General features: G+C 33.0%; 1 protein-coding gene across 1 annotated transcript in view; it reads right to left on the minus strand.

Annotated features, from left to right (window-relative positions):
- The window catches only part of LOC141453579 (acetylcholine receptor subunit alpha-like), a 338623-nt gene that overhangs the window by 184332 nt on the left and 128355 nt on the right, over nt 1-25936 (minus strand). The window contains exon 3 of the mRNA XM_074126968.1: nt 5370-5509. Within this exon, the coding sequence (XP_073983069.1) occupies nt 5370-5509 (140 nt within the window). The remainder of the gene's footprint in view (nt 1-5369; nt 5510-25936) is intronic.

Below are 25936 nucleotides of genomic sequence, written 5' to 3' on the forward strand. Positions count from 1 at the left end.
ATAATAGTTTATATAAAGGGAATTGATATTTTGTAAACAGAAACCATTATTATTACTTTTCAAATCAAATACTAATTACTGTTTTAATGTGTTTCGCTGAATGTTGAATAATTTTGTTGCTTTAATTCCTCATAAAAACATTTTATTTCCTATTTCGAAGATAAAAGGAAAATATTCGTGCTATCACATACAAAACCAACGATATTACTTTACAAATATTGATTAGGAGTTATTAAGATCTGGTAAACTTAAATTCAGTAACTGGTTAATTAATTGGCGTCATTAAACTTTTTAAAGTTGTTGGCTGGAACTAAAAAATATTCATTCTCAGTTATCAAAAGACACCATGTTTGATCGAAACCAATCAAGTTTTCTGCTTACTAAAAATTGTATTTGTTTTGGTCCCAGTTTACGATTCCATTATATAAAATTAAGTAAATTTATTGATTAAGTAGAGAACAGCATTTATACTTCTTTCAAAAAAATTAAAGCTGCTGAACTTCTTTGGAACGGTCTTTTGTTCTGTTTTCAAACGCAAAGCTCTTTAACCAAGGGTCTTAACAATCCTTAACAATTTTTATTAATAAAGAGTTATGGTCTATAAAGCTAAGGTGTATTGAATATAACTTGGAAACAGTCAAATGATCAAATAGATGGTGGTAAAATAATTTAATGCACTAAAATGCAATGACGAAACTATTAGCAAATATCGTGAGTAACAATGGGTTACTCTTACTAAATAATGAAAGCACAGAATTCAATTTATACAGCAATAAAAAAAATCAGATTAAGACCCTTAATCACTTATTTTTATTTTATTTATTTATTTTAATGAAGAAATCAATCAGACTTTTGCTCCGATAATCATAAAATTGTTAATAAGACATCATTAAAACAATACCGCAAGATTTGTTTTATCTTGCAACCTTATAAACTCCACAACCTATTTCTATAGCATTATTTTCATAACTGCTTTATAAAATAGTCGCTAAGTTTTGAGACAGCTCAATCCCAAGGAAAGTAGGGTCGCCATCAGGGCGTGGGCCGTTACAACAGTCTCAGCTTTCAATCGATTAGCTTTCCCTTCATTTGACTAACAAATCTTAAATGGTTTCCTTGTCATAAGTTGCAGTTGTATTCCAACCCTCCTAACAGATATGTATCAGAACATATGGTTTTTTGCATTATGCTAATGGCCTATCATCACACAACTTTTGTGTGGTAACATTTTATCTTCTTCCTTTTTTTTTTTTTTTTTTCCTTTTTCTTTAGACGCATCCAAATGTTTTTATTTAAGAACATTTCAGTCGGAGGTTGGTTTGAGTTCAGTGCGGTTAACTTTATACATTCATTTCTTAAGGGTCCCCACAGCACATCTTAATACAAATATCTTAAAATAAAACCAATAATGTTAGCTATCAATCAGAGTCCAATATTAACTCGCGGTTTTTCAATTTTATAACCTCAATTCGTACATCTGTCTTTCAAATTCGATGAAATCAAGGCAAACTATAAAACTCTTAAAGTACTCAAGAGCAATAAAATCATAAATGAGCTAATGTTGTATTTATTATCACTAACTCCACTATCCTTGTCCTAAGGGTTATATCTGACAGAATATCATTTGAATAGTAACTTTAATGCAATTTTAAGTTTCGTGCGGATAAATAGTACTAACAAGGCATGAGGTTACAAAATAACTAATGAGTAAAATGATAAACAAATCACCAGCCATTTTTTTTGAAGAATAGACCATCAAGGAATCGAAACAATAGCTTCAACAGATTTCTCTAGCTAATGAGGGTAATCCATCACTTTTACACTTTATACTGGCCACTTGACACGCTTTTCCAAGGTAGGAAAAATGTAGTCTTTCTTATCATCACTTCTGTAGACATCTGTTTCACTGTTAATTACTGTATCAAAATTAATTTATTCTATATATCAGTAATAATTATTAAATCAAGTTCTTACTAATGAAATCTGATCCCAAATAATAGTGCTATGATTATGTTTGATACAGTAAAAATTAGGAAGCATAAATTGAATCAACGATGCGAAGTAAACTTATCAAATTTAACAAATATAGATTTATAGCTAAGTCGTTCTATTTAGTAAGTTAAAGATGTCCAGTTGCTTTTATGTATCCAAGCGTTTAGTATGGGACCTCGCAGTATGCAGTTTAATCAGCAAAGTAGAAACATTGGGTGACAACAAACAATACTAGAAGATTCAGATGCCCAGAAATTGGACAATTTTATTTAGTGAGATTGTAATTGCCTTGTACTTGTTTGCAAGCTTGCATACAAAAAAAAGTAAATAAAATAAAAAATGATATAAAACAAAATATAAGGGCAGAAACATTAAAGTGGTTAACTTAAAAAAAAATAAAACTGCACGAACTTAAGGCTCTGAAACCTGAACCAAGCCTATAGAAGCTGAGCAAAGGCTGAAGACTGAAAGCTAATTAAGGAAATATTGGTCTGATAAAAAAGTAGCCCATTCTGAATCAGAAGAAACCAGGATAAAAGATTTGTAGCGTTTTTGGTAGGGACGTGGGCATCCACTGCTTTTTAGTAACTAAATGCCAAGAGATTGTTATCAAGAGTATGAAGGTGCCAAAACTACCTAATTTGCTGCCAGAGGTTCAAAACTTTGGTTAAGATCACCTTCAAAATTGTCCTGTATTCCAGTCAGTAGGAGAATGAACCATAACGCCTGGTAAAAAAAATACAACACATAATTTTCTTTGACCCGAGAAATGCTAATAACAAATGGAAAAAAACCATAAATCGAGGCCTCTTCCACCACTCGAGTAATGACTTTCTTAGTCGAGGAGAAGCAATGTGAATAAACCATCATTTTGAACTACTCAATAAACTTTTGGAATTAACAGGATGTGAAGAGCCGAACAAAGGAGATTGTGGAGAGCTAATAAATAAGCCAAGAATTTATTACTCGCTCTGATCCCCAAATTAAATAATGGATGGAATACTTCACCTGACCGCCTGTACACCTCCACGATCGTCTTAGCGTTCGGAACACCCTATCAGGAAAACATCTAGCATACGTATATCGCGATATTCAATATTCGAATACGTTGGCATAATGATAGCAAAATGACAACTAAATATCTAATGAAAATGTAGACTTTAAACTCATTCATTAGCCCTCCACATCCTGTTAATTCCAAAAGTTTATTGAGTAGTTCAAAATGATGGTTTATTCACATTATTTGGAATATTTCTTTAATTAACTAAAGAATAACCCACAGATCTAAACTCGTTAAACGAAAATCCTTTCCTTCGAAATTGGTACCTAACACTCATTTAACATCATATTCATTTTTATTCTTCTTATTTTATTTTATTATTTATAATGTAAATTTTATATTTTTGAATATAGTTTTTAAATAAATTAATTATTAAATTACACGTTTGCAAAAAATCGTACTGGATTTGATGATTCTGTTCAGTTATATTCTTATGGTAGGTGAATTCCTTTCATAATGCCGACGTTGTTTTGAGGCCTACTTTTTTGCAATTAATCACAGATTTCTGCATCAATTTTTAACATAACCCCAATTATTGTATACCGTTCGAAAGGTGATCGTATGTAGATGTTTTTCTTGAATAGTGCACGGTTTTTTCATATAAAAAGTTTTTGAGAAAAATGAAGTCAAAGTTTTTGGAAAAAATTAGAAACTTGCTATTTCTTATGTTTGGGCTACAAAGTAAAATACTTAATATTATTTTTTTGGAATACAAATTAGCTTATTTAAAAGGAAATTTAACCTTCTTTCTAATGAGCTTATTAAAATAACTGTAGCTTTAATAGTTTGAGAAATATAGACAACTTTTTGCTAAAAAGTAGTAACACCTTAAAAATATCTATAAAACGGATCCGAATCGAGCCATAGTTTATATGGATTATTTTGTTGCAAATGATGCCCAGAATCGCCTCCTGAAGTTACCGTAGTCTTATGCTGAACACCCTGTATATCAATATGTTAAATGTTAATATATAATATGTTATGTTTTTAGAATAGTGTAATTTTAATTTTGCTATCAATTTGAATGTAGGCCCCTCTTGATCTTGAGGCCCTAGGCTGAAGCCTAGTTAGCCTATAGGAAAATCCGGCCCTGCATTCAATGAGTTTGTGGAAAATCATCTTTTTTACGAGCTACCACTTGAGATGTACAAGAACTATTGAAAATTTCCCTGCATAGTAAGAATCGATAAGTTATTATTATTATATCGATTATTGTTCATTCATATTGCATATTTTATGATGAAAACTTTGAAACGCATATATTATTTATTGTTAATATTGAATAAATTCAATTATTTCCAGTTACTTAGATTATTTAATTAATTCTAACATCATAAAATATCTAGTTTATCTTGCAGAATAAATTCCACTAGTGCCTGATAACAGCATGACCGTACTAAATTTGAAATCTGCAATGTACGTAGACCTCTTTTTTTATATTTATAGATATCTAGCAAATATTCTTTTTTTTAATTAAAGGCGCTTCAACATTTTAAGTTATTGGCGCCCGAAGCTTTTTTCAGTGCACTACCGGCCTACCCTTCTCTCGTTATAAACAACCATCACCAGACATTGAGCTGTAAGAAGTTCCATAAGAAGAGAAAATCTAAGAGCCAGAACCTGGATATGGGGATCTCTGCGTTGGAATCCAGTATAAGATAAACACTGAGCTAATCTATTCCCTTATTTGTTTGTTTTATTTGTCTCAGAGTTCAACGCTGATTGGGTTGACAGAAAGTAAGTAAAATATATATCATAAATACGAATGTAAATCCAAGTTCCAGAAAGATATGATCAGAGTAACTCTTGACTTTACTGGAGATCTTGGCTTATTCGTTTATCGTTTCAGCCTCAGTAAGCTAAAGCTCGCAGCATTTTAGACATCATTTCGACAAGGTACTTCTTCAACAAGACAGTTTATTTATTTCAACAAGAGAATAAAAGATAAGAAATGTTTAAATATGTCAGAATATTTACTATAATTTCAATTTTTGATCTCCCTTCACATTCATCATTCTATTGTAAAGAATAATATAGAAATGACGATTCAAATCAGTCGGAAAATCCACGAAATTAAATACTAAGAGCCAGAACCTGGATATGGGGATCTCTGCGTTGGAATCCAGTATAAGATAAACACTGAGCTAATCTCTTCCAGAAATTTCGAAACTAAATACGAACCGTTCACTGTACAAATCTATCAAATCCAGGAATATTCTATTTTAGGAGTGTAAACAAACCTTCCCTTTTTTTGGATTACATTTTTTTCGTTTTTATTCCTTACACACACAAGAAAAAGAAAAAGATTTTTACTCACCACATCGATTAATTGTGACAGCTTCAATTTGATTTTTACAGTTAAAGCGTCTGTGACGTTCACGACCGGACGGACAAGTTTGTTGTAGTTCGACAACAGATCGTCGTACAATCGCTTCGCGTCCGGATTCCCCAAGCATCCTGTAAAAATTAATATTACTTAAACAACAATTCCAGATAAGAAAGAATTTGTTTAAAGAACATTTCTTAAAAAGAAATGTACTTTACACAAAAGTAATATAATAAAAGTTAAATTTTAAGTATGATTTAAAAAAAAAGAAATGAAAGGAGATCTCTTTAAATACTTCTTCAACTTCATTCAACTTAGATGAAACTCGCTGAATAGCTTGCAGAACTTCTTCCGTTGTTTGGTCTCTCTTCATTTCCTTCACAGTTTTATACTACACGAACCAAACTTTCTGGCATTCTCTGCGAACTACGATAACTTATTTTATTTGCCTACAGTTCTGTGATATTGGTAAATCCCTAAATAGAGGCGAAGTCCGAATACGGTTAACAACTTGTTTCGTTTTTAAAGAAATAAATTTTAAAATTAAAATAGATATGTTAAATATTTGTACAAAAGGTATTTAATAGAAGATAGTGTTAGAAGTTGAATGTTTCTATCCCATATTTGCCTTTTAGTTTTCCCTTATTCGACCAAATACTTAGCTCAATCATATAACTCAACAATAATTATCAAGTTAAGTTATTCGCCATATCTTTTACCATATCATTCAGTTGACGCTTATTTTCCGGACGAAAATTGTGACACATTAAAGAATATTCAACTTAAAGTTCTCTTTTTGTACAAAAAACAGTAAATAAAATTGATCACTGATGCGAAATGATTATGTCTTATTATTTTTATTAATTTCTTATTTATTCAACAACTGCATTTCACAACAAGGGAATTGATCATTGGCACCTAAATCATAATTAAACACAATAATAATAATTACATACATACGAGGGTCGTTTGAAAAGTCCGTGCAAAGTCAGAGAGATAGCACTACTGGCGCGTGCTGTGGGCATCTCGAATGAACGGGTACATAATATTTTGCATCAACATTTCGACATGACAAAGCTATCCGCAAGATGGGTGCCGCGATTGCTCACGCTTGACCAAAAACGAAATCGTGTGAAGTGTTGCAAGGACGGTTTGCAGCTGTTCTAGAAGAATCCGCAGGACTTTAAGCGTCGTTTCGTCACTGTGGATGAAACATGTATACATCACTACACTCCTGAGACCAAAGAACAATCTAAACAATGGGTTACCAAGGGGGAATCTGCGCCAAAAAAAGGCAAAGACCGTTCCTTCGGCCGGAAAGATTATGGCGACTGTCTTTTGGGATTCGCAAGGAATAATCCTCATCGACTATCTGGAAAAGGGTAAAACTATTACAGGTGCATATTATTCATCGTTATTGGACCGTTTGAAAACCGAGCTGCAAGAAAAACGCCCACGATTGGCCCACAAAAAAGTCCTTTTCCATCACGACAACGCACCAGCTCACACCTCAGCAGTTGTGGTCGCAAAATTAATGGAAATAGGGTTCCAACTCGTTTCACATCCCCCCTATTCTCCAGACTTGGCTCCCTCGGACTACTATTTGTTCCCCAATATGAAGAAATGGCTGGCGGGAAATAGATTTTATTCAAACGAGGAGGTGATTGCAGAAACGAATGGCTATTTTTCAGACTTGGACAAATCCTATTATTCGGAAAGGATCAACAAACTAGAGCAGCGTTGGACGAAGTGTATAAGCCTAAAAGGAGTCTATGTTGAAAAATAAAAAAGGTTTACCCCAAAAAATTAAGTAGTTTTTATTTTTGCACGGACTTTTCAAATGACCCTCGTATATAAATAAAGTAACGTGAATGATTTGAACGGCTACCAACAAGGAAGCTCTAAGTGGCAAGATTATACAACAGCCACCCTAGGAGGTCGCCGTTGTGCCCGTAAATGATCCTCTTCAGTCTACGATAAGGGTTAGACGGGAATGAACGGTGGATTGCTTTGCGAGCAAGAGGCTTGAAGTAAATGGATAGATTTTTAACTACATTTTTTTGTAACAGAATCTGGCTATGTCTAGGATATATGGAATAAATACATTGGGAGTGGATTGTGTGCTTTGATACATAAATGAAAACATTAGTAATAGTTCTCAGGATTTTGGATTGTAGGATTTGGAGTTTGGTTGTCGATGATCGTTTAGAAATTCCGATAGTTCAATTCTGTATGTCAGTATTGGGGATATCAGGTCTTTGTATAGAACCTGCAGTTGGAATGAGTATAGAGCGATTGTCAAGAAATCGAACATTTCGTAACTGTAAATGTATTCTATTCTTTTGAGTATAGTAAGAGAGTTCCATGTTTTATTCGCTTGTCTAAAAAGTATAGCGAGTAATCTTACTTGTCACGCAATGGAAATATGAATATTATTAAGATAGAGGAAATGGAGTGTTTTTGATTTAGGGTGAATACTAGTTATTTAGACTTGATCGCGTTCGCATTAATCCTTTAACACTAAAGGTCAAAGGTGCTGAGATGGGTTTGCATATCTTACTAAGCAGATAAGTTTTCCTCACAAACTGAGATACAAAAGAGTTGGCCGAATATTGAATTTATGATGATTGGATTGTACTTTTACCAGAATTTAGAGCTTTTAATGTTCAGTTTGAAAATTAGATTCAAAGACTAGAATATTAAATATGATAGTTTTAAAGAAAGTTAGAAATATCAACATATTTAAAGATCAGAGATGATATAAATGAATTTTACTTACAAAACACCGGAGCTTACTGACCGTAGCCAAGTGACGAAGACGACAGACTATTTGTCTGTGAGACGATTTCCCACTAAAAACTTCTTTCTGTTTTTTTTTTGTTCACAGCTGCTGTCTTGTCCTTTGGCCAAGTGTTAACTTGTCCTTTTTTGACGTCACTTCTACCTCTGTTACAATACATTAGTTTTGTCTTAAAAGATATCTTTTCCAATTCTTCTTTAACATAATATTTGTCACATTTAATTTTTAGATTAACTTTTTCTGCTAAACATTTATTATATCTGCTAACATCATTCCAGTTTGCTTGGATAATAGATTGGCAGGTTGCAGGGTAGTAATAGTTGCATAAAACAATGTTTTTTATTTATTTATCAAGTTTTAGAGGGTCTTTTAAATTTCATGTATACCCCTCACTTACATTTATTTTTTAACAGGGAAATCCTGAATTAGAATACAGGGTTAAACCTTCCCTAAGAGACCATGTTAGAGGTTTCTAACTATGCGGGGAAAGCCATACACTTGTGGATGTACTTTCATAAAGACAAGAGGCAGAATGAGTAGCTAAGCTATTAAATGGTGACCTATTTGGTAACAGGAATTTCACATAACCTTTGATATAAATCCTGGTTTAATACCTAAGATTGGATGGCCACTGATAGAGGAACTTTTTTGAAAGAATTATTTTAAAATTATGATCAAGATTCACACCGACAAGTCACTCCTATTTCCGCTTTAGACCCTCCCGAATAATACTTAAGTCACTAAGTCAAGAATAAAATTCAAACTTCTTTTTAAGAAACGAAAAATTAAAATGGAAGTGGTTAAAAACCGAGTCATAGTAAAAATTTACTGACTTGAGCATGTTTGGGAGTCATCTGAAAGTATCAAAATAGTAAAACTTCTTGATAAGAATTTAATTTTTATTTTAAATATATTTTTAGCATATTACATTATTTATTCTCTCTAGTATAATTAGACAAATATTGATTCTGAACAAACATTGAATTTTTAAGAGAACCAAGTTGTAGACTCAATTGAACATTCTTTACAAATAAACAGTATTTATTTGTGTTCTGACTTAAAATTTCAAAGAAGCTGTTACGTTTAAGATAAAATAAATCAATTTATTGTAACCAATCCGCCTTGTAGTTTTCACTATCGACCTGAAAAATGAGTCACATAAACGAGCAAGTGCGAATAAAGTTAATAAACAATATAAAAATTTTACCATATCCAGCATCTTAAAATTGTTATTAAAACTATTTGTTAGATTATTAATGAACATTTGATTTGACAGATTAATTTTAAGTAGTAAATCTTCGAAAAATTACCGCAGAATTTATGATTTATTGCTTTAATTAATTTTAAGTAAATATCTGGTATTAGAGAGAATTTAAGGTGACAGGGACAGTACCTTTACCATTTACCTTTAAGTTCAGATTGTGCCAATGGTCTGCACCAGAACACTACACAGCGCCAGAATAGTTCAATTAACTCATTAATTAAGCCACTTGCCTGGATGCACTCTGTAATTAACGGTAACTCAATGGTTATCTCATACTGATCTAGCTGCTAGATCAATATGCGGATTTTTAAGAGATAAACTGAATTATTGATATTATGCTATTTGAATTATTTTTTTTATTATTTGCATCGGCGCGTATTATTGTTATTTTTTAATTTTGCCCCTTCAGTTATAAACCGGTTACAGTTATTGTAAAAGCAAACATAGACAGATTGGTACTTATGTTTTCACAAGTATTTATGTATAAGTAAGACGAATGAATATAAGTGTTGGTCGGCTAAAGAACTGTTAGCTCAAAGCTTGTAATAAATTGATGAGTCACCTTTAATTCCTACGATGTAAGTAAATCTGATGGCTTCCTCAAGATAAGGGAAAGAAAAATGATGGTTGGTGCTATAAAGTACCTCCTATGAGCTAAAAAAGACAGCACTGATTAAAAAGAAAAAAAAAATTATCGTACTCTAAAAAAAAAAGTATCAACCTGTTAGGTTGAGAAACTAGATACACAATTACAGAAGCAAAAAATATTGTAAGCGTTGTACATGGTAACACCACAATCCCAACAGTAATAAGAAAGCGAAGGAAAACAGCTAAATAAGAAGAAAAAAAAAAAAGTCTGAAGCAAATTAATAAGAGTAAATTGTAGTTAGGTAGCCAAAAATGTAGCTAGATTAAGTACCTAACGAACGAAGTAAAAGGGGGGCCCCGTCCCGGCAGAAGGCGGATGGAAGATTTTGGTCAATAGATCTTCTTGATGGCAATGGATGCTCTTACATCCAACTTCTAGTACAAATCTAAGTTACAAGCTAATCTTAATCAATTAATAGGTAAAAAATATATTGTCCTTTACTATTGCATTACTGTCTTACAAGCAAAATAATAGTTGAAAAAGCTAGGAATATGATGCCGTAAAGCTAAGATTTATTTCTGGTCGTAGCCTTAATTTTAATTAATGAAATAGGTATGAGAAATTTACAGCAAAACATGTTTGCAATCAGCCTCAATCCTCGACACCTGTTCTTAGTTAGACGTAAAGTCCAATTAAAGTTAAATGACTAATAATGATAGATCATCAATATTATTCATGTAAAATGTAATATGTAGATGATTGAATGCACAGGGTTCTGTAGAACAAGGATCGTAATGTCTCAAGTCATATCTGATTTAGCCACCAATCAAAGTTAAGTTTGTCTAAAGATAAATTCAAACCCTACTGAAAACTCAACATTAACTTAATACTGAACAGAAGTATCCGAGCAAAGTAAAACCTCCAACAAACGAAGATAGAATTTATTGTTTGCTTGATTACGCATTAGGTAGATTGTTAAAACGTTCAAACTACACTTTGAAAGGTCTGTAAATGATTTGCTAATTTGCTGTTATTGTTCTGGTTAGTCCACCACGTTCTACCAGCTAAAAGTTGTGGTTGTTCAGTCAGCAGCACATGTCAAAAAAAGGTTTCATTGGCATTTGTTGAGGTATTCAATAATACGTTTTTTTTTTTCAATAATTCAATAATACGAGTTTGCAATACAGGATGGATGGTGGTTAAAGTGAAATCAATCAGAGAAGTTGTTCTACATTATCTGCAATGAAGTGCCATTCGATCGAATTAACAAATTCTAGGAAGACACATGCTTACAGTAACATTGTTCTAGCCACTGAATTATACAGACAAAACGGTGTAGTGAGTAAGAGACAATTAGATTCTGTAGATCAAGAGGAACAGAAGGTGAGTATTCCCCTGTTACCTTTCTCCTGCTGTTTCTATCTCTTAAATTGGGTAAAAAAAGCATGAAATGTTGGTCGAAAAATCAATCGCATTTACTTAACAAATGTTTTGTACAACAATAAAGTTCTTAATACAACGTCAGCATGTAATTGATGAACTAAATTCATTTCTGGATGGATTTATCTTATTCTATAAATTCTCCATTAAGCAAAGTAGAAACGATAAGCCACTTTTAGTTCCTGAGCAACAAGGGCCCCCATACTTAATCTAGAAGTAGCAGCACTAAGTACACAAGTAGATTTAATACAAATTTTTGATTTTTGATCAAAGGAAAAGTAGAAGACATGTAAATAAAACTTACAATTTAATATGCTAATTGTATAAATTAAATAAATAATAATATATTATATATATGTATTTAAAATACAATATAAAAAGTTACTAATGGAAATGTAGAAGACTTTCACAAATTAACTTAATTTTGCGGCAATTTTGTTTCTACCACTTACCATCCCAAGAATACTATAGTAACAGAGATGCGAGGTATTCACCAGTTATTTGTAAGTGACATAAGTTCTTATAACTGTTCCAAAAAAAAACCATTTATAACAATAAAGAACATATATGAAAATATTTCTTCTGTACTGTTAAGAAAAGACAAAAGCTCCTTTTATTTGTAAGAAGTAACAATTTAAGATATCACTGTAAGCCCGTAACAAAAACTTTAAGTCCTCAGTAATCTAATTTGTTGTACGGTAAAGTCTTTCTCTTCAACTCTCTCATACCACAAGCTTAATAACAAAATCTGATACTACGGACCAAAGAAATTGCTAACCTCGGTTCTTCTTCCAATAAACGTAACTTTATTATATAATTCCCAATTCAACCATACTAGGTATTACTTTCTGTTCATTTTATCACCTATACTACATACTTTTTTTTTTTAACAATAACGAACTGCGATTTTCGTTTTGCTTTGTAGTTGTATTCTTGTTTATATGAAGGTTAGTTATACGGATATAAAACCTGCTGAAACAAAAAGTAGGCTTTATTATGTAGGATTTGACCAGTTGCTTAAGCATGGCGACCTAATGAGCTCTTAACTTTTTGTCCAGTCTGTTTAATTAAATTCTGGAGACTGGAAAAGTTTGGAAACATTAATTACGCCTTCTGCTAAAATCTCAGCTCTAATGGCCGTCCTTTACATTGAAAACAATCATCATGTACTGCTGCTCCCTTCTTTTTTTTGTCCAAACTTCACGGTCCCCCAAGTGACGTTCTGATGCTGTAGAGAAAGAACTGAGCCATCCGAGTTGCTGCATGGACAGAAGTAATTCAAATTCACTAAAAAGAGCAGGTAATTGTGAACTTCTTTTTTTTTACCATTGTTGCATCTTTAATAGGTGCACTCTTAAAGCATTTTGCTATACATCGCGAAAGAACTTCACTCACTCTTAAAGCATTTTGCTACATCGCAAAAGAACTTCAGGAAGGATAAAGGTTTTAGAGAGAACCACGCTGATCAATCAAACTGCCCTCATTACCACATGCCTTTAAAGCCAGGTAAGGTATCTATATCTATACGTGCAAAATCACGGTCAGATATCTCACCTCATCAGAATATCGAGGTGAATATCATTTCTCCACCAGTTAGTAACTTAAATGACAGTAATAAGTGGAATTTTCCTCAAGTCTTATCCCTAATCTTAGCAGCGTTTACAATTATGCCACTAGTGGCAAGACGTCTGGGCTTATTAAGATATCAAACTTTAAATTAGCCCTAATGCCATTGGTCCTTTGCTATTGACAGTCCTTCAGTTCCTGGCACTCTCTCTGTTTGGTTTAAGGACCTGAAAAACTGGCAGAAGCAACACTTTTTACTGGAATTACCATTTTAGCTAACCCAACAAGAAGAACACGAAACTTTTTTTGTCTTTTCATGCTTATGCATCACATTATTATCCTGACTTTTATTTAATTAATAAAAGTGATAAATTTACTTCATTTCATTAGAACAGAACATATTGTTTATATGTAAATTACGAATTTAATATGAGTTATAACAGTAATAATTGTCTTCCTTTAAAAAACTTTTAATACATATTGTTATATTTAAGTTTACCTGCGTAATCTAATTTTAATCAATTTAAATATTTTATTGTTTGTAGATTCTACTTATGTTTCTAGATTAGGGGATCATTTTATGTAAGCTGACACTATTAATACACCAATAATCATCACGAACTCCAATTACCAATTACTTCTCCAGAGAGAACTAAGCATAAACAAAACAATAATTAATTAATAAAAATAATTAATTCTCTCAGGGTTCCAAGAATTTCATTACAGATATGCTTCTGCAGATTAAATAGTCTCAGGAGAGTTAAAATAAATTCGGACAAATGAGAGTATGCCACAATGACATTAAATTTGCTGAGTTATTTTAAACTCTCATTGGATTAGTTTAATATTTATAGGACATCTTGAACGGAAGAAGAAACCTTCGAGCTCATTATTTTGGTGTTATTGTACAATTACAAGGGACATTTTGGGGTTAGGTGAAAAATGAGATTGCTCTCTGTACTTTTAGCTAATCGCGGCCTTATGGTCTCTCATGTTATAATAAGTAAACTGTTAAGTGATTATGTGGAATGAAAGTAATTTTCTGCCTAATATATTATAATCGTAGGTTTAGTTTTAACAATAACGCTATTCCCAGGAATATCGTGTTTGGAGAGGTTACCAGTAAGGCGTTTGTTATAAAGGAGGAATGCAAATCGCGAATTAAAGTATGTACGAGTAATTTATTTTCTGAATGAAGGAAAAATTAGGTTAGAATCAATTCGTAGTTTCCTAAACTTTGTCGGAATAGTTTTAGTGATCCTTCGACGAGGAACCCGGATGGAGTTAGTTTCTGTCCATGGATTGTCGGAAACAAAGCATATTATTAAGTTATTTGTTCTCCCTGGAATGTAAAGCAGGGCAAATGTGTAGTGATGGTACATTCACTAGATCTTATGTGTCTGTTGGCCCATTTGTTATTTAAACACAACAGTAAGTTTGGACAGAAGATCCAACGGTTTGAAATATTATATATATCTGTACCTCGGAGGGAAAAGGCACCATGTCCATTTTTTTCGATTTTCAGATTTTGGCATCATTTTACAAATTTTTTGTTGCTCTTTCTACAGGTGTAAAGCACTATGACCTATGTTTACTATTAAGCGATTTATGTATTTTTAAAAAGCGCTATGATACTTCATTACTCAAGGGTAAAAGGCACTACATGGGCATAAATTTTTTCACAATGGAGATGAAAGTAAAATATTTTAAAATATGGGAGTTAAAGTGGCCGTACCTAATGTAATAATTATGGTGAGAAGTACAGGAAAGAGTACAACCGGAAAAGTGGAACAAAAAATGAATTTGGAAAAATATCTTTATTTGGCTCCCCTGTAAAATTTACTTTTTGTGACATGGTGCCTTTTCCCTCCGAGGTACAGATATATATTAAACGAGATTAATTAATTTCAGAAAAATGTTAACATATATATAAAAAACCTGTATTACGACAGTCGATGATTTTGGGTGACGGCTCGAGAAAGAAACTGCAATTAGAGTAAATTATACTTACAAAACTTTATTACGAGCACTTAAGTACACAAACCAAACTTAAGGAGTATGGGATGGACATAAGTAAATTATTGCCTTTTAATCGATTAGGAATGTCCATCTTCTAACTTGCTAGGGTGAAGACAGTCTAACATGTCCCAGGAGTGCCATGTTGAGGTATGAATTGTTAGTCCGGTTAAGACCTGGCTGATGGGTAGTTTGAAGATGATATGATCGACCTTTAAGTGAACATATGTTTTTGAATTAGGGTTTTTTTCATCAAGACAGTTTAACAAAAAATTCTGAATCCCACCTATTACGGGCAATTTAAATTTTTGAGACGTAGCATTTCGGAACTTTCTTTAATAATTTACAGTTAATGCCACAAACCAACACAGAGAACGTCTTAAATTTTGATTTAGTATAAAATATACTGCGGTAATAACTCAATTGTTTCAATATTTGACACGAACGCTTCCTCTTGGGTGTAAGAAAAAGTAAATGATTTATTTAAACATTGTATTACAGATGAAATCTGCAACCAATATCATAAGATGAACGGCTTTAAAATTGATCGTATTTTCGCTTTAACCTCCTCAATTTAAAAAATTAAAATAAAAAGAATCATTCTTTGCTTTGGCCGATCATCAAATAAATCAAAGTGATATCAATTTAAGATGATAGAAATTAACTTATATTTTGAATTCCAAGTAAAGTCCAAACTCTCTGCAGGCTTGACACTCAAAAATTGAGAATTTTTCTTCTGAAGTCTTAATAAACTAAACTATAAATTCTTCCGTACATTTAAAGCATTATTTCGCACTTGAAATTACAAATTAAATGATCAACTTATTGTCTCATCTTTGATGTGATCAGGATAACAACATCCGCCATTTCCTCTGGAAAGAATAAGGGAGTATATTATCCTCTTCTCAAAGTCTGTCAGAGAAAGGTAATCAACTTGGTTTGTCAAGTACACATAAATTTACACTGATAGTCTCACGGAGACATGTCATTTCCACAAAGAGCTTTGCATCCTCTAGGTATTAAATAAATTTATTCATGTATAAGTTAATTATGATCGCCCAGGAGATATCTTTACACTAGGCCTTCATCTATTTTCAACATAATAATATTCATATAAATAACCAAATTTTTATGTGAAAATTAAAAGAATTTTTGTACAAATTCTATTATTAATCAAGTATTCACTCAGCGTCCAGTAAGTTTCAGTATTTTACTTGTGTTACGCCAATACTTTTTAAAGTCGTTCTCTATCATATTCCAGAGTTTTTATCATTGCTCAGTAATCTGAGATTTTCCCTCGAATTTTTGAGCTCCTACAATATTATCTTTGTTTTTTAGAAATGCATGAAAAGATTTTTGTTATCAATTACCCTTAACTCAAAATGAAATTTCAAAACAAGTACGAACTTTTAGGGGGTTGTAAATATGATACTGAGAGCAGTTTAACCATTACTGAAACGACTGAATTCTGTTGAGAAATTTCTGAGTATTGGTTTTAGTTGATTTTATTTAATTGTTATTAAATGCTTCTTACTAGCGAGCTTAATTATGGACCAAATCCTTCGAGAAATATTGTTGCCTTTGACTGATTTCCTTAAGCCGTTGACGACCTCTTGATAACTTTTTGCTTCTATTAACTCTTTGCTTAATTCAGCAATCTCAGCGCAAACTTTACTGTCAGGTGATGTTCCTGATTGCAATTATTCTAGAAGTAAAAAAAAAAAAAAATTAATAGTTTTTGAGAGTATGGGTTTAGCTTAATGGTTATTTTTCTGGTTCCTAAATCGAGACCACCGGCTGCGTTTAACGTTTCTCTTCCAAGGACAAACAGAAATTAGAAAGATTTTGGATGCATTTGTCCGGTAATGGATACTGTTGCCGTTAATGAGTGAAAATTTCACAGAGACAAGCAGTGCTCTGAGAAGGCAATGAATCTTATTTTAATAAAGAAATTGATCTTAAAAAAAGACTTACTCAGGCTATTGCCTATAATCCCATCACTTTTTAAGGCCAGAGATTAATTAGGTTTTATTTATTTATATAGTTTTTTTAAATTTATATTAGACGTTACTATTGTGAAAGTTAATATAGAAACGATATCATTTTATAACTAGTATTCAGCATACAAAATTATTCAGTGAACGAGGTTCAATAATGGATATAAATGTTAGTGAATATTAGCAGACTTCTATTAAGACACCAAATGGTTAGCTCTAAAGATAATGACAATAAGCTTAAGAAGGGATTAGCTGCTTCTCCTTTATAATACCCAAAATTAGGGCTGCCATTTAAGCCACCCGACCTCCAGCAGAGTTATTATAGTTTACCTATCTTCATCTGGTTATCAACGACCATTATGACCTTTCTACCAACTTGACTGGCGAATCCCTTTCACTTTCAAGAGTCTCGTATCTATCAATTTACTAAAGACAAAGCTCTTCAATTTCTGTTTATTTTAATTATTCTTGTAATAGTAAGGTGAGTGCTGCTAAAGTATAATGTTCCTGGTGCAGGCATGAAGGTTTTAAAGTTACAAACTTATAGGGTACCACTCACTCCAACAATTTTGGGCAAAAATATTTCTTTCTTTCAGTAAAAGGAAGTAAAACATTTCTCCTTATCTAGTCACACTTTTTGCAAACTATTTTAGCCGAGAGAATCAATATACTGATAAGCAGAAATATTCTGCCAAGGTTCAAATCAAGATACATCCTGCTAATCATATATTACTGTGGATGGCTTTTTGTGTTAAACTTTACAAGCACTGCAATCTATACAACTTAATACAGATAATTCTATATTAAAGAATTAATTTTTTTAATTAAAAAAAAAAAAATCAACCATTTTCAGCTCCAAAACTTTAAAACTTCATTGGTATTCTAAAACGATATCATACAATACTCTTTCTGTCGCTGTTTATCTCAGTGTTTATAATTAATTTAAGAGCTCATAATCTCTGAGAGATAGCAGCGCCCGACCATGTTATATAGTAATACGAGGGTCGTTTGAAAAGTCCGTGCAAAAATAAAAACTACTTAATTTATTGGGGTAAACCTTTTTTATTTTTCAACATAGTCTCCTTTTAGGCTTATACACTTCTTCCAACGCTGCTCTAGTTTGTTGATCCCTTCCGAATAATAGGATTTGTCCAAGTCTGAAAAATAGCCATTCGTTTCTGCAATCACCTCCTCGTTTGAATAAAATCTTTTTCCCGCCAGCCATTTCTTCATATTGGGAAACAAATAGTAGTCCGAGGCATCCAAGTCTGGAGAATAGGGGGGATGTGAAACGAGTTGGAACCCTATTTCCATTAATTTTGCGACCACAACTGCTGAGGTGTGAGCTGGTGCGTTGTCGTGATGGAAAAGGACTTTTTTGTGGGCCAATCGTGGGCGTTTTTCTTGCAGCTCGGTTTTCAAACGGTCCAATAACGATGAATAATATGCACCTGTAATATTTTTACCCTTTTCCAGATAGTCGATGAGGATTATTCCTTGCGAATCCCAAAAGACAGTCGCCATAATCTTTCCGGCCGAAGGAACGGTCTTCGCCTTTTTTTTCTTTGGTCTCAGGAGAGTAGTGATGTATCCATGTTTCATCCACAGTGACGAAACGACGCTTAAAGTCCTGCGGATTCTTCTGGAACAGCTGCAAACCGTCCTTACACGATTTCGTTTTTGGTCAAGCATGAGCAATCGCGGCACCCATCTTGCGGATAGCTTTGTCATGTCCAAATGTTGATGCAAAATATTATGTACCCGTTCATTCGAGATGCCCACAGCACTAGCAATCTCACGCACCTTCACTCTTCTGTCATCCATCACCATATCATGGATTTTATCAATGATTTCTGGAGTAGTAACCTCAACAGGGCGTCCAGAACGTTCAGCGTCACTTGTGTCCATATGGCCACTCCGAAAATTTTGAAACCACTTATAAACTGTTCTAATCGAAGGTGCAGAGTCACCATAATGTTTATCAAGCTTCTCTTTAGTCTCCTCAGGCGTTTTGCCTTTCATAAAGTAGTGTTTAATCAACACACGAAATTCTTTTTCGTCCATTTTTTGAAAATCACTCGACTTCCTCGATTCAAAAGAATGCCAAACACAAAGAAATAGACCGATCTGGCTGAAACTTGGTGTGTGTTCTTCCAAGAGATGCTACTAACTAAACATAACCTCGATACGCGCCAGTAGTGCTATCTCTGACTTTGCACGGACTTTTCAAACGACCCTCGTACTTTTTCTTTCATTAATTTGATTATTATTGGTTATAATATGGCAAAATGCCTATGTCAGAACCAAATTCCGACAATATCACTAACTACAAATTTCCAATTTTCGATTTATTTGACGTAGGTAGTCATTCCAATGAACTTTATTCAAAGACCGAATAGAGTTTCTATATTTTTTACTTTGTGGTAGTAACATTACACCTTCTCATTAAATTCCTGTTGAGTATTTTAATGTTTAAGAAAATTCGAAAATTGTTTTTCTTCTGGCTGTCCTGGAAAAAGCAATGTACTGGAGTTTTGCTACTATGACTACATTTATTAGCGATACAATCACTGTAGATTTGAATAATCCAGCCGACTTCAACGTTATAAGCATTCATTGAAGATTTTGATGATAAATCAGAAACAGGTAGAGAAGATTATTTAGAAGAAAGAAAACTAGCATCAGTTAATGAACTAGAAGCTTTTTCAAAAGAAGTTAGAAGTGAATTTGTAAAAAGAGTCATAATGAATACTGGGTTTAGTAGAAATGATAGGATTTTTGAATCCCGAAAATGCATTTTGACACTGCATATAATTAAAATGATGATAATCACCTCTAAAACGTTGCAAAAATCAAAGACGAATTCCATTGTAAAAAGGACTAAAAGAACTTAAAAGGGATATAGTTTAAATAAAAGCTCTTTGTTGGATTATACTGCTTTGCAGGATTTCTAAAAATCAACAGACAGTCATTTCCAGCCTAATCGCGGTGAATTAACAGAATATTTGAGTTGTTAATCCTCACAGATTAGTTTTGCTTTTTAGTATGAGGAAAATAATGCACTCGGCGAATTAAGTTATTACCAGTTTTACGGTGAGTTAGGATTGTGATGAAGGGTTGAATAGGGAGAAATTTATGTGTTAGGCTGGAAACATAGTGAAGCGGCCAGCTGTTAGTTGCTTCAAATCAGAGAGAGAGCGACAAGCAGCGAGCAAAGAGTCGCATGCACATAGTGACGAGTTTAAGTCGCGTTCTCCTTTCGACGAGACATGATGGAGGAATTATCTATATACGAAAATTCTTCCTTGAAAATTTAGTATTTACAGCAGCTTAGAAGCTGGAGCTGTAGTGTTCATGATATAAACAGGACTAGACATGAACTTGGTGAATTCCATCACTAGTACCAACAACTTCGGGAGCGTCCTAGCAAGTTTCATGCGTATTTTCGAATGTCTGTTTCAACATTTGATTAGATACTAACCAGTGTTGAAGGGATGTTAATCAAGAAAAGGACGAATTTCAATGTTAACCCCATTAATCCAGTCCCATTCCTTATCCAACACAAATCGGTTGTAATGTAGAAGATCCTTTTGGTCCCAAAGAGGTTTCTTTAAAAAAAAAACTACACCAATAAATGCAGCAATATCCATTTTAATCTTTGAAAATTGAGAGCGAAGAAATCAGACATGTCACAACGCGTTGCTCTACTCTCTCTTGGTAGCGTTGCTCTATCTTAGCTTTGCTGCCCACTATGCACGGTCCCATGTGTTAACTTGTGTTTGTTTTCGCCGTTTTGCTCTTCGCTATCATCGCCGCTTTGCTCGCCGCTCCACTATGTTCCCAGCCTTAGGAGATGCTAGATCTTTCTTCTTTAAACATTCTCTTGATTTCTGCAAACATGCTAAAAATGTGCAGATCTATAGCTTAAGATGTTTTCTTCCACAGCAAAAAGAATAACTAAATTAGGGAATTACCGGAGCCCCTAGAGTGTGTCGTTGACTTCCATCGATTGTCTAAATGTAATTGAACGGCAAGATTCCAAACAACTATTTATACTTAAAATTTTTCCAACAACTCATTTTGAAAAAATTCTGTTTTCAGTGTAACAGTTAAGACAGTGTATTTAACAAGGTCATAAGAAACAAGTAAAATCTCACAAACATTAGGAATTATTATAATTTGGAGAAATTTCTTTAGATGCTCAGCAAAAAAAATTGGGAATTACACGAAAAATCTTCCCCCTGGAAGCTTACAAAATGGTCGGCAACTCAAACTATCTAGACCCTTATTTAAACGAACTGTATGGTAAGGGACACTTTGTCTGTAACGATTCTCCAAAGCAGACGTCTCGAAAACTTAGGCGACATCAAGGAAAAAGTTACTGCTTCACTCAAATGATTTAACATGCATTTTTTTTTTTTAGGATTAGTTAAACTTAACAGGTACCTCAAGTATTTTACCCAAAACAGGTAACATTAAAGTAATCGCCAATTTTTAATGCCCATCAAATTGGGTGACGCGGTAGGGGAAATATATTAATTAATATTTCCTCTCCTCTATCCCTCTCCCCCAAAAAAGACAAAAAACAAGCTTCCGATTTTTATGGACAGAGCGGAAAAGGCTAAATTAAATACGAAATATGTAATGAATATAGATATATACAGTTTTGTAGAAACTCAATACTGGATTCAGCACAGCATTCTATTCATATTACCTTTTTACACATTTAAGTCAATTAAATTAAGTCACCTGTCACAAACACAGCCTTTCTGGACACAAACATCAGGAAAAATAATTTGTTATAAATAATTTCATTTATATATCTGCATATATATGTAAATTAGAAAAAGTCTGTATTTCATTTTTATCTAGTTTTTTTTAAATTAGATTTTATTTCTTGTCAGATAAGGTCCTTAGAATTGAAAAAAGGCTGGTTTTATTGCACCAGTTAAGAAGATACATAATTTTTTTATAACCCTCGATAGATTTTGTTTGTTATTTGAATATGAATTCAAAACAATCTCAGCGTTTATTTGATTTACTAAAGCTGTTTATGAAAAACCAGATAACCAGATTTAACTTTTGTTTTCATGTTTTGGTATCTTTAAAGGAAAGTTTTACAAAATAAATAAATAAAAAACTCTAGCGAACAGTCTCACTCACCTCATCTTCTGTAGGTTTTAAACCAAAATCTTAACAAGTACATCATAGCTTGAAAATGTTTTGAGTGTTTAAAACACTTTTGATTCACTTGTTGAATAATTAATTAATAAAGTTTGCGATTTGGTAGCGTATGAAGAGTTCATCTGTTCAGAACTTTTAGTGAAGCAACTCCTACACTCTCCTCTCCGTTTATAGTTATTTACTTAAAGAATTTTTGTGAACCTGAACCTAGACAATGCGGAAATAGAAGCATGAAAAGATGATTAAGAAATGAGACAAAAATAATTGGAAGATGTACTGTACAAGCAATAGTGGCTGCCTTCAAACGATTACTTAAATGAGAATCACATAGACTATTGGGTGAGAATACCACTTAAAATTCTTAAGACTGGACATACTTCTAGAAGTATGAAGGAAATGATCCTTAGACAGTTGCTGTTCGAAATTATTACCTGCTTCTAACAAGAATGGAGAACTGAGGTGCGAGTAAACAGCAGTGTGACATTCTCAGTTGCCGAATCTGGGGATTGAAAAGGAAAGGTTAGTTTAGGGCTTCATTTTAGAGAATACTCACTTTTGGGGAGGAAAAGTTTTTAAGGGCTACGTTTCTACTCATCATCATCTGCATTAATGAGAATACTCACTTTTGGGGAAAAAAAGTCTTTAAGGGCTACGTTTCTACTCATCATCATCTGCATTAATGAGAATACTCATTTTTGGGGAGGAAAAGTCTTTAAGGGCTACGTTTCTACTCATCATCATCTGCATTAATGAGAATACTCACTTTTGGGGAGGAAAAGTCTTTAAGGGCTACGTTTCTACTCAACATCATCTGCATTAATGAGAATACTCACTTTTGGGGACGAAAAGTCTTTAAGGGCTACGTTTCTACTCATCATCATCTGCATTAATGAGAATACTCACTTTTGGGGAGGAAAAGTCTTTAAGGGCTACGTTTCTACTCATCATCATCTGCATTAATGAGAATACTCACTTTTGGGGAGGTTAAGGGCTACGTTTCTACTCATCATCATCTGCATTAATGAGAATACTCACTTTTGGGGAGGAAAAGTCTTTAAGGGCTACGTTTCTACTCAACATCATCTGCATTAATGAGAATACTCACTTTTGGGGAGGAAAAGTCTTTAAGGGCTACGTTTCTACTCATCATCATCTGCATTAATGAGAATACTCATTTTTGGGGAGGAAAAGTCTTTAAGGGCTACGTTTCTACTCATCATCATCTGCATTAATGAGAATACTCACTTTTGGGGAGAAAAAGTCTTTAAGGGCTACGTTTCTACTCATCATCATCTGCATTAATGAGAATAATCACAATTCGACCAGTGTAATTCTGTCATTAACCATTTAAGTTAAAACTATATATCAATTGTTTGTTTAAATTTTCAAATTCATTAAAACTTTTTTGAGTAGATTAACGAAAAACAAGCGGATTTGCTATTAAATAGATTATATTTATAAAGTAAAATTTTCAAATCAGAAATACAGATTTCATTGCAAATTCAAACGGCTGACAAATATACAGGCAAGTGTAAATGTCATATTCTATGATTTGTTTGTATTGATTTTCATGTTTGGGGACCAACTAACCTCCTATACAATGACTTCTATAAACACTATTCAATATATATTGCAGTGTTTGAGTTGTTTCAGAGAACTGCTTTACATATAGTTATCTAATCCGCATAGTGACTGTCACCATGAAAGGTGATTTGATATCAAATAGCTAGTGATATCTATGAAAACTAAATCTTGATACTTTGTTCGAATTATTAGTATTCAGAACCTAAACATGAACGAAAACTAGCAATTAGTAGGAGTTAGAAAACATATTTGACTTCCTTAGCCGGTATGCTAGTTCTTTTTTCGAGAAAATGTAATTCAGAATTTTTAACGGACAGCTTTACTAAACATTACATACGTAAGTAGAGCCGACCTTATAAAATGCAGTAACTAATTCTTGGCTTGGCATTTTAAAAAAACTATTATCAAACAGTTTAATTATTAAATATATCGATTTTATACAAAGTCAACTAAAGATTTTTTAAGGACTCCGACCGTAAGGGGTAAGACATCGCAACGAAAGACGTTTGTAAGGAATCAAACATAAGTGATATTACATAGAATTTTGTAATATTACTGGTAGGTAGATCTATTAAAGTAATTTATGCACTTCCAATTTATACAAATTAAAATCATTGGGATAGAAGTTTGTTTGATTTATAAAACACAATTACAAAAAAATATTATATTAGATTACTTTTAACGAGAAGTGTGATTTGTAGACCGAGCAAATTAACGGTATGTGCAATAAATTCAATTTTTTCAGGAATACATTCAAAACGCAAAAAGATACTCTAAAGATGTATGTACAAATTCAAAATTCAAAGTATTATTTAATTTCCTTCATGATTTTTACTGTTACTTCAACTTTTTCAGTTTTTTTGTTCAAAGCACTCGTTAGACAACTAAACAAATCGTTGCTTACATTGGCGATAAGTACGTTTTAGAATGGAATGCCTGGGAGACGAGTCGCTGAGACCTGAGCTGGAAGAATTGAGTGAAGCAACTAATCTGGGAGACATCTGGTTCCAACTGGACGGGGCTACATCCCACACTGCTAGGATTTCAATGGCGAGATTGAGGCAAGTGTTCCGGCAGCGCCTCGTCTCTTTGAGGTGTGACGTAGAGTGGCCTGCGCGCTCACCAGATTTGAGCATTTGTGATTTTTTTCTTTGGGGGTACATAAAGGAAAAAGTTTTTAAACATCGTCCACATACCCAGGAAGAACTTAAGGACAGAATCAGAGAGGAAGTTACGGCAATAACCATCGAAATGTGCAGAAGAGGGGTTGAAAACTTCAGAATTCGCCTTCAAGAGTGCATCGCGGCTGACGGCCGCCACCTACGTGATATCATCTTTCAAACTTAATGTAAAAAACTAGATTCTGTACTGAATTAAACAATATAAACATAATTTCTGTAAGTTGCATTGTTTTTGTTTTACATCCCTTTAAAACCGGTTCATACCTTTTGCCCCACCCTGAATATAATAGTAGTCACACATAGTTCGACTATAGTCTCATTCCTGTATTGTATAGTAACTTCAATTGGTTATCCCAAAAAGTCTCAAGTTGTTTATACACACTTGCAAACCTTATTTGCAGTCTATATATTCTTATAGATTATATTCTTATATATTGGCTACTTTATTAGCATTCTAGTACCATACTATTGGATGGTTATAAGTGAATACTCGTTCAATAATAGGTTGCCCATATTCTCATACATGGGCTGGCTATCATTATTGTATTGTACAGTATAGTATTGACTGATTACGATCTTATATTCTTATACTTTTATCATAACGCATGAATATCCGGATTAATGAACTGTACAATGTTATTACAATTAAAAGATATTTCTGAAATTTGCAGTTGGTAGAAATTTTATAACTTAGAATCTTGAAAATCGTAATAAGAAAAAGTTATGAAAGAGCTCCCACTAAATTTTTATGTTAATTCTATAATTTTATCTAGTTTCATGTTTTTGAAAGAAACTAGGAGAATTAGAACTCAAAGTTAAAACATTAAAAAAAAACATGTTCTTGAGAAATGTCAACCAGTTTTTGTGCACTACACATAAAAACACTGTAAATGTTCAGTACACTAGTTTACTCAGTGTAAATAAAATACATTCAATT

The sequence above is a fragment of the Rhodnius prolixus genome, unplaced genomic scaffold (assembly GCF_049639745.1).
Source record: "Rhodnius prolixus isolate KJV_2025 unplaced genomic scaffold, Rpr scaffold_3, whole genome shotgun sequence".
NCBI lineage: Eukaryota > Metazoa > Arthropoda > Insecta > Hemiptera > Reduviidae > Rhodnius > Rhodnius prolixus.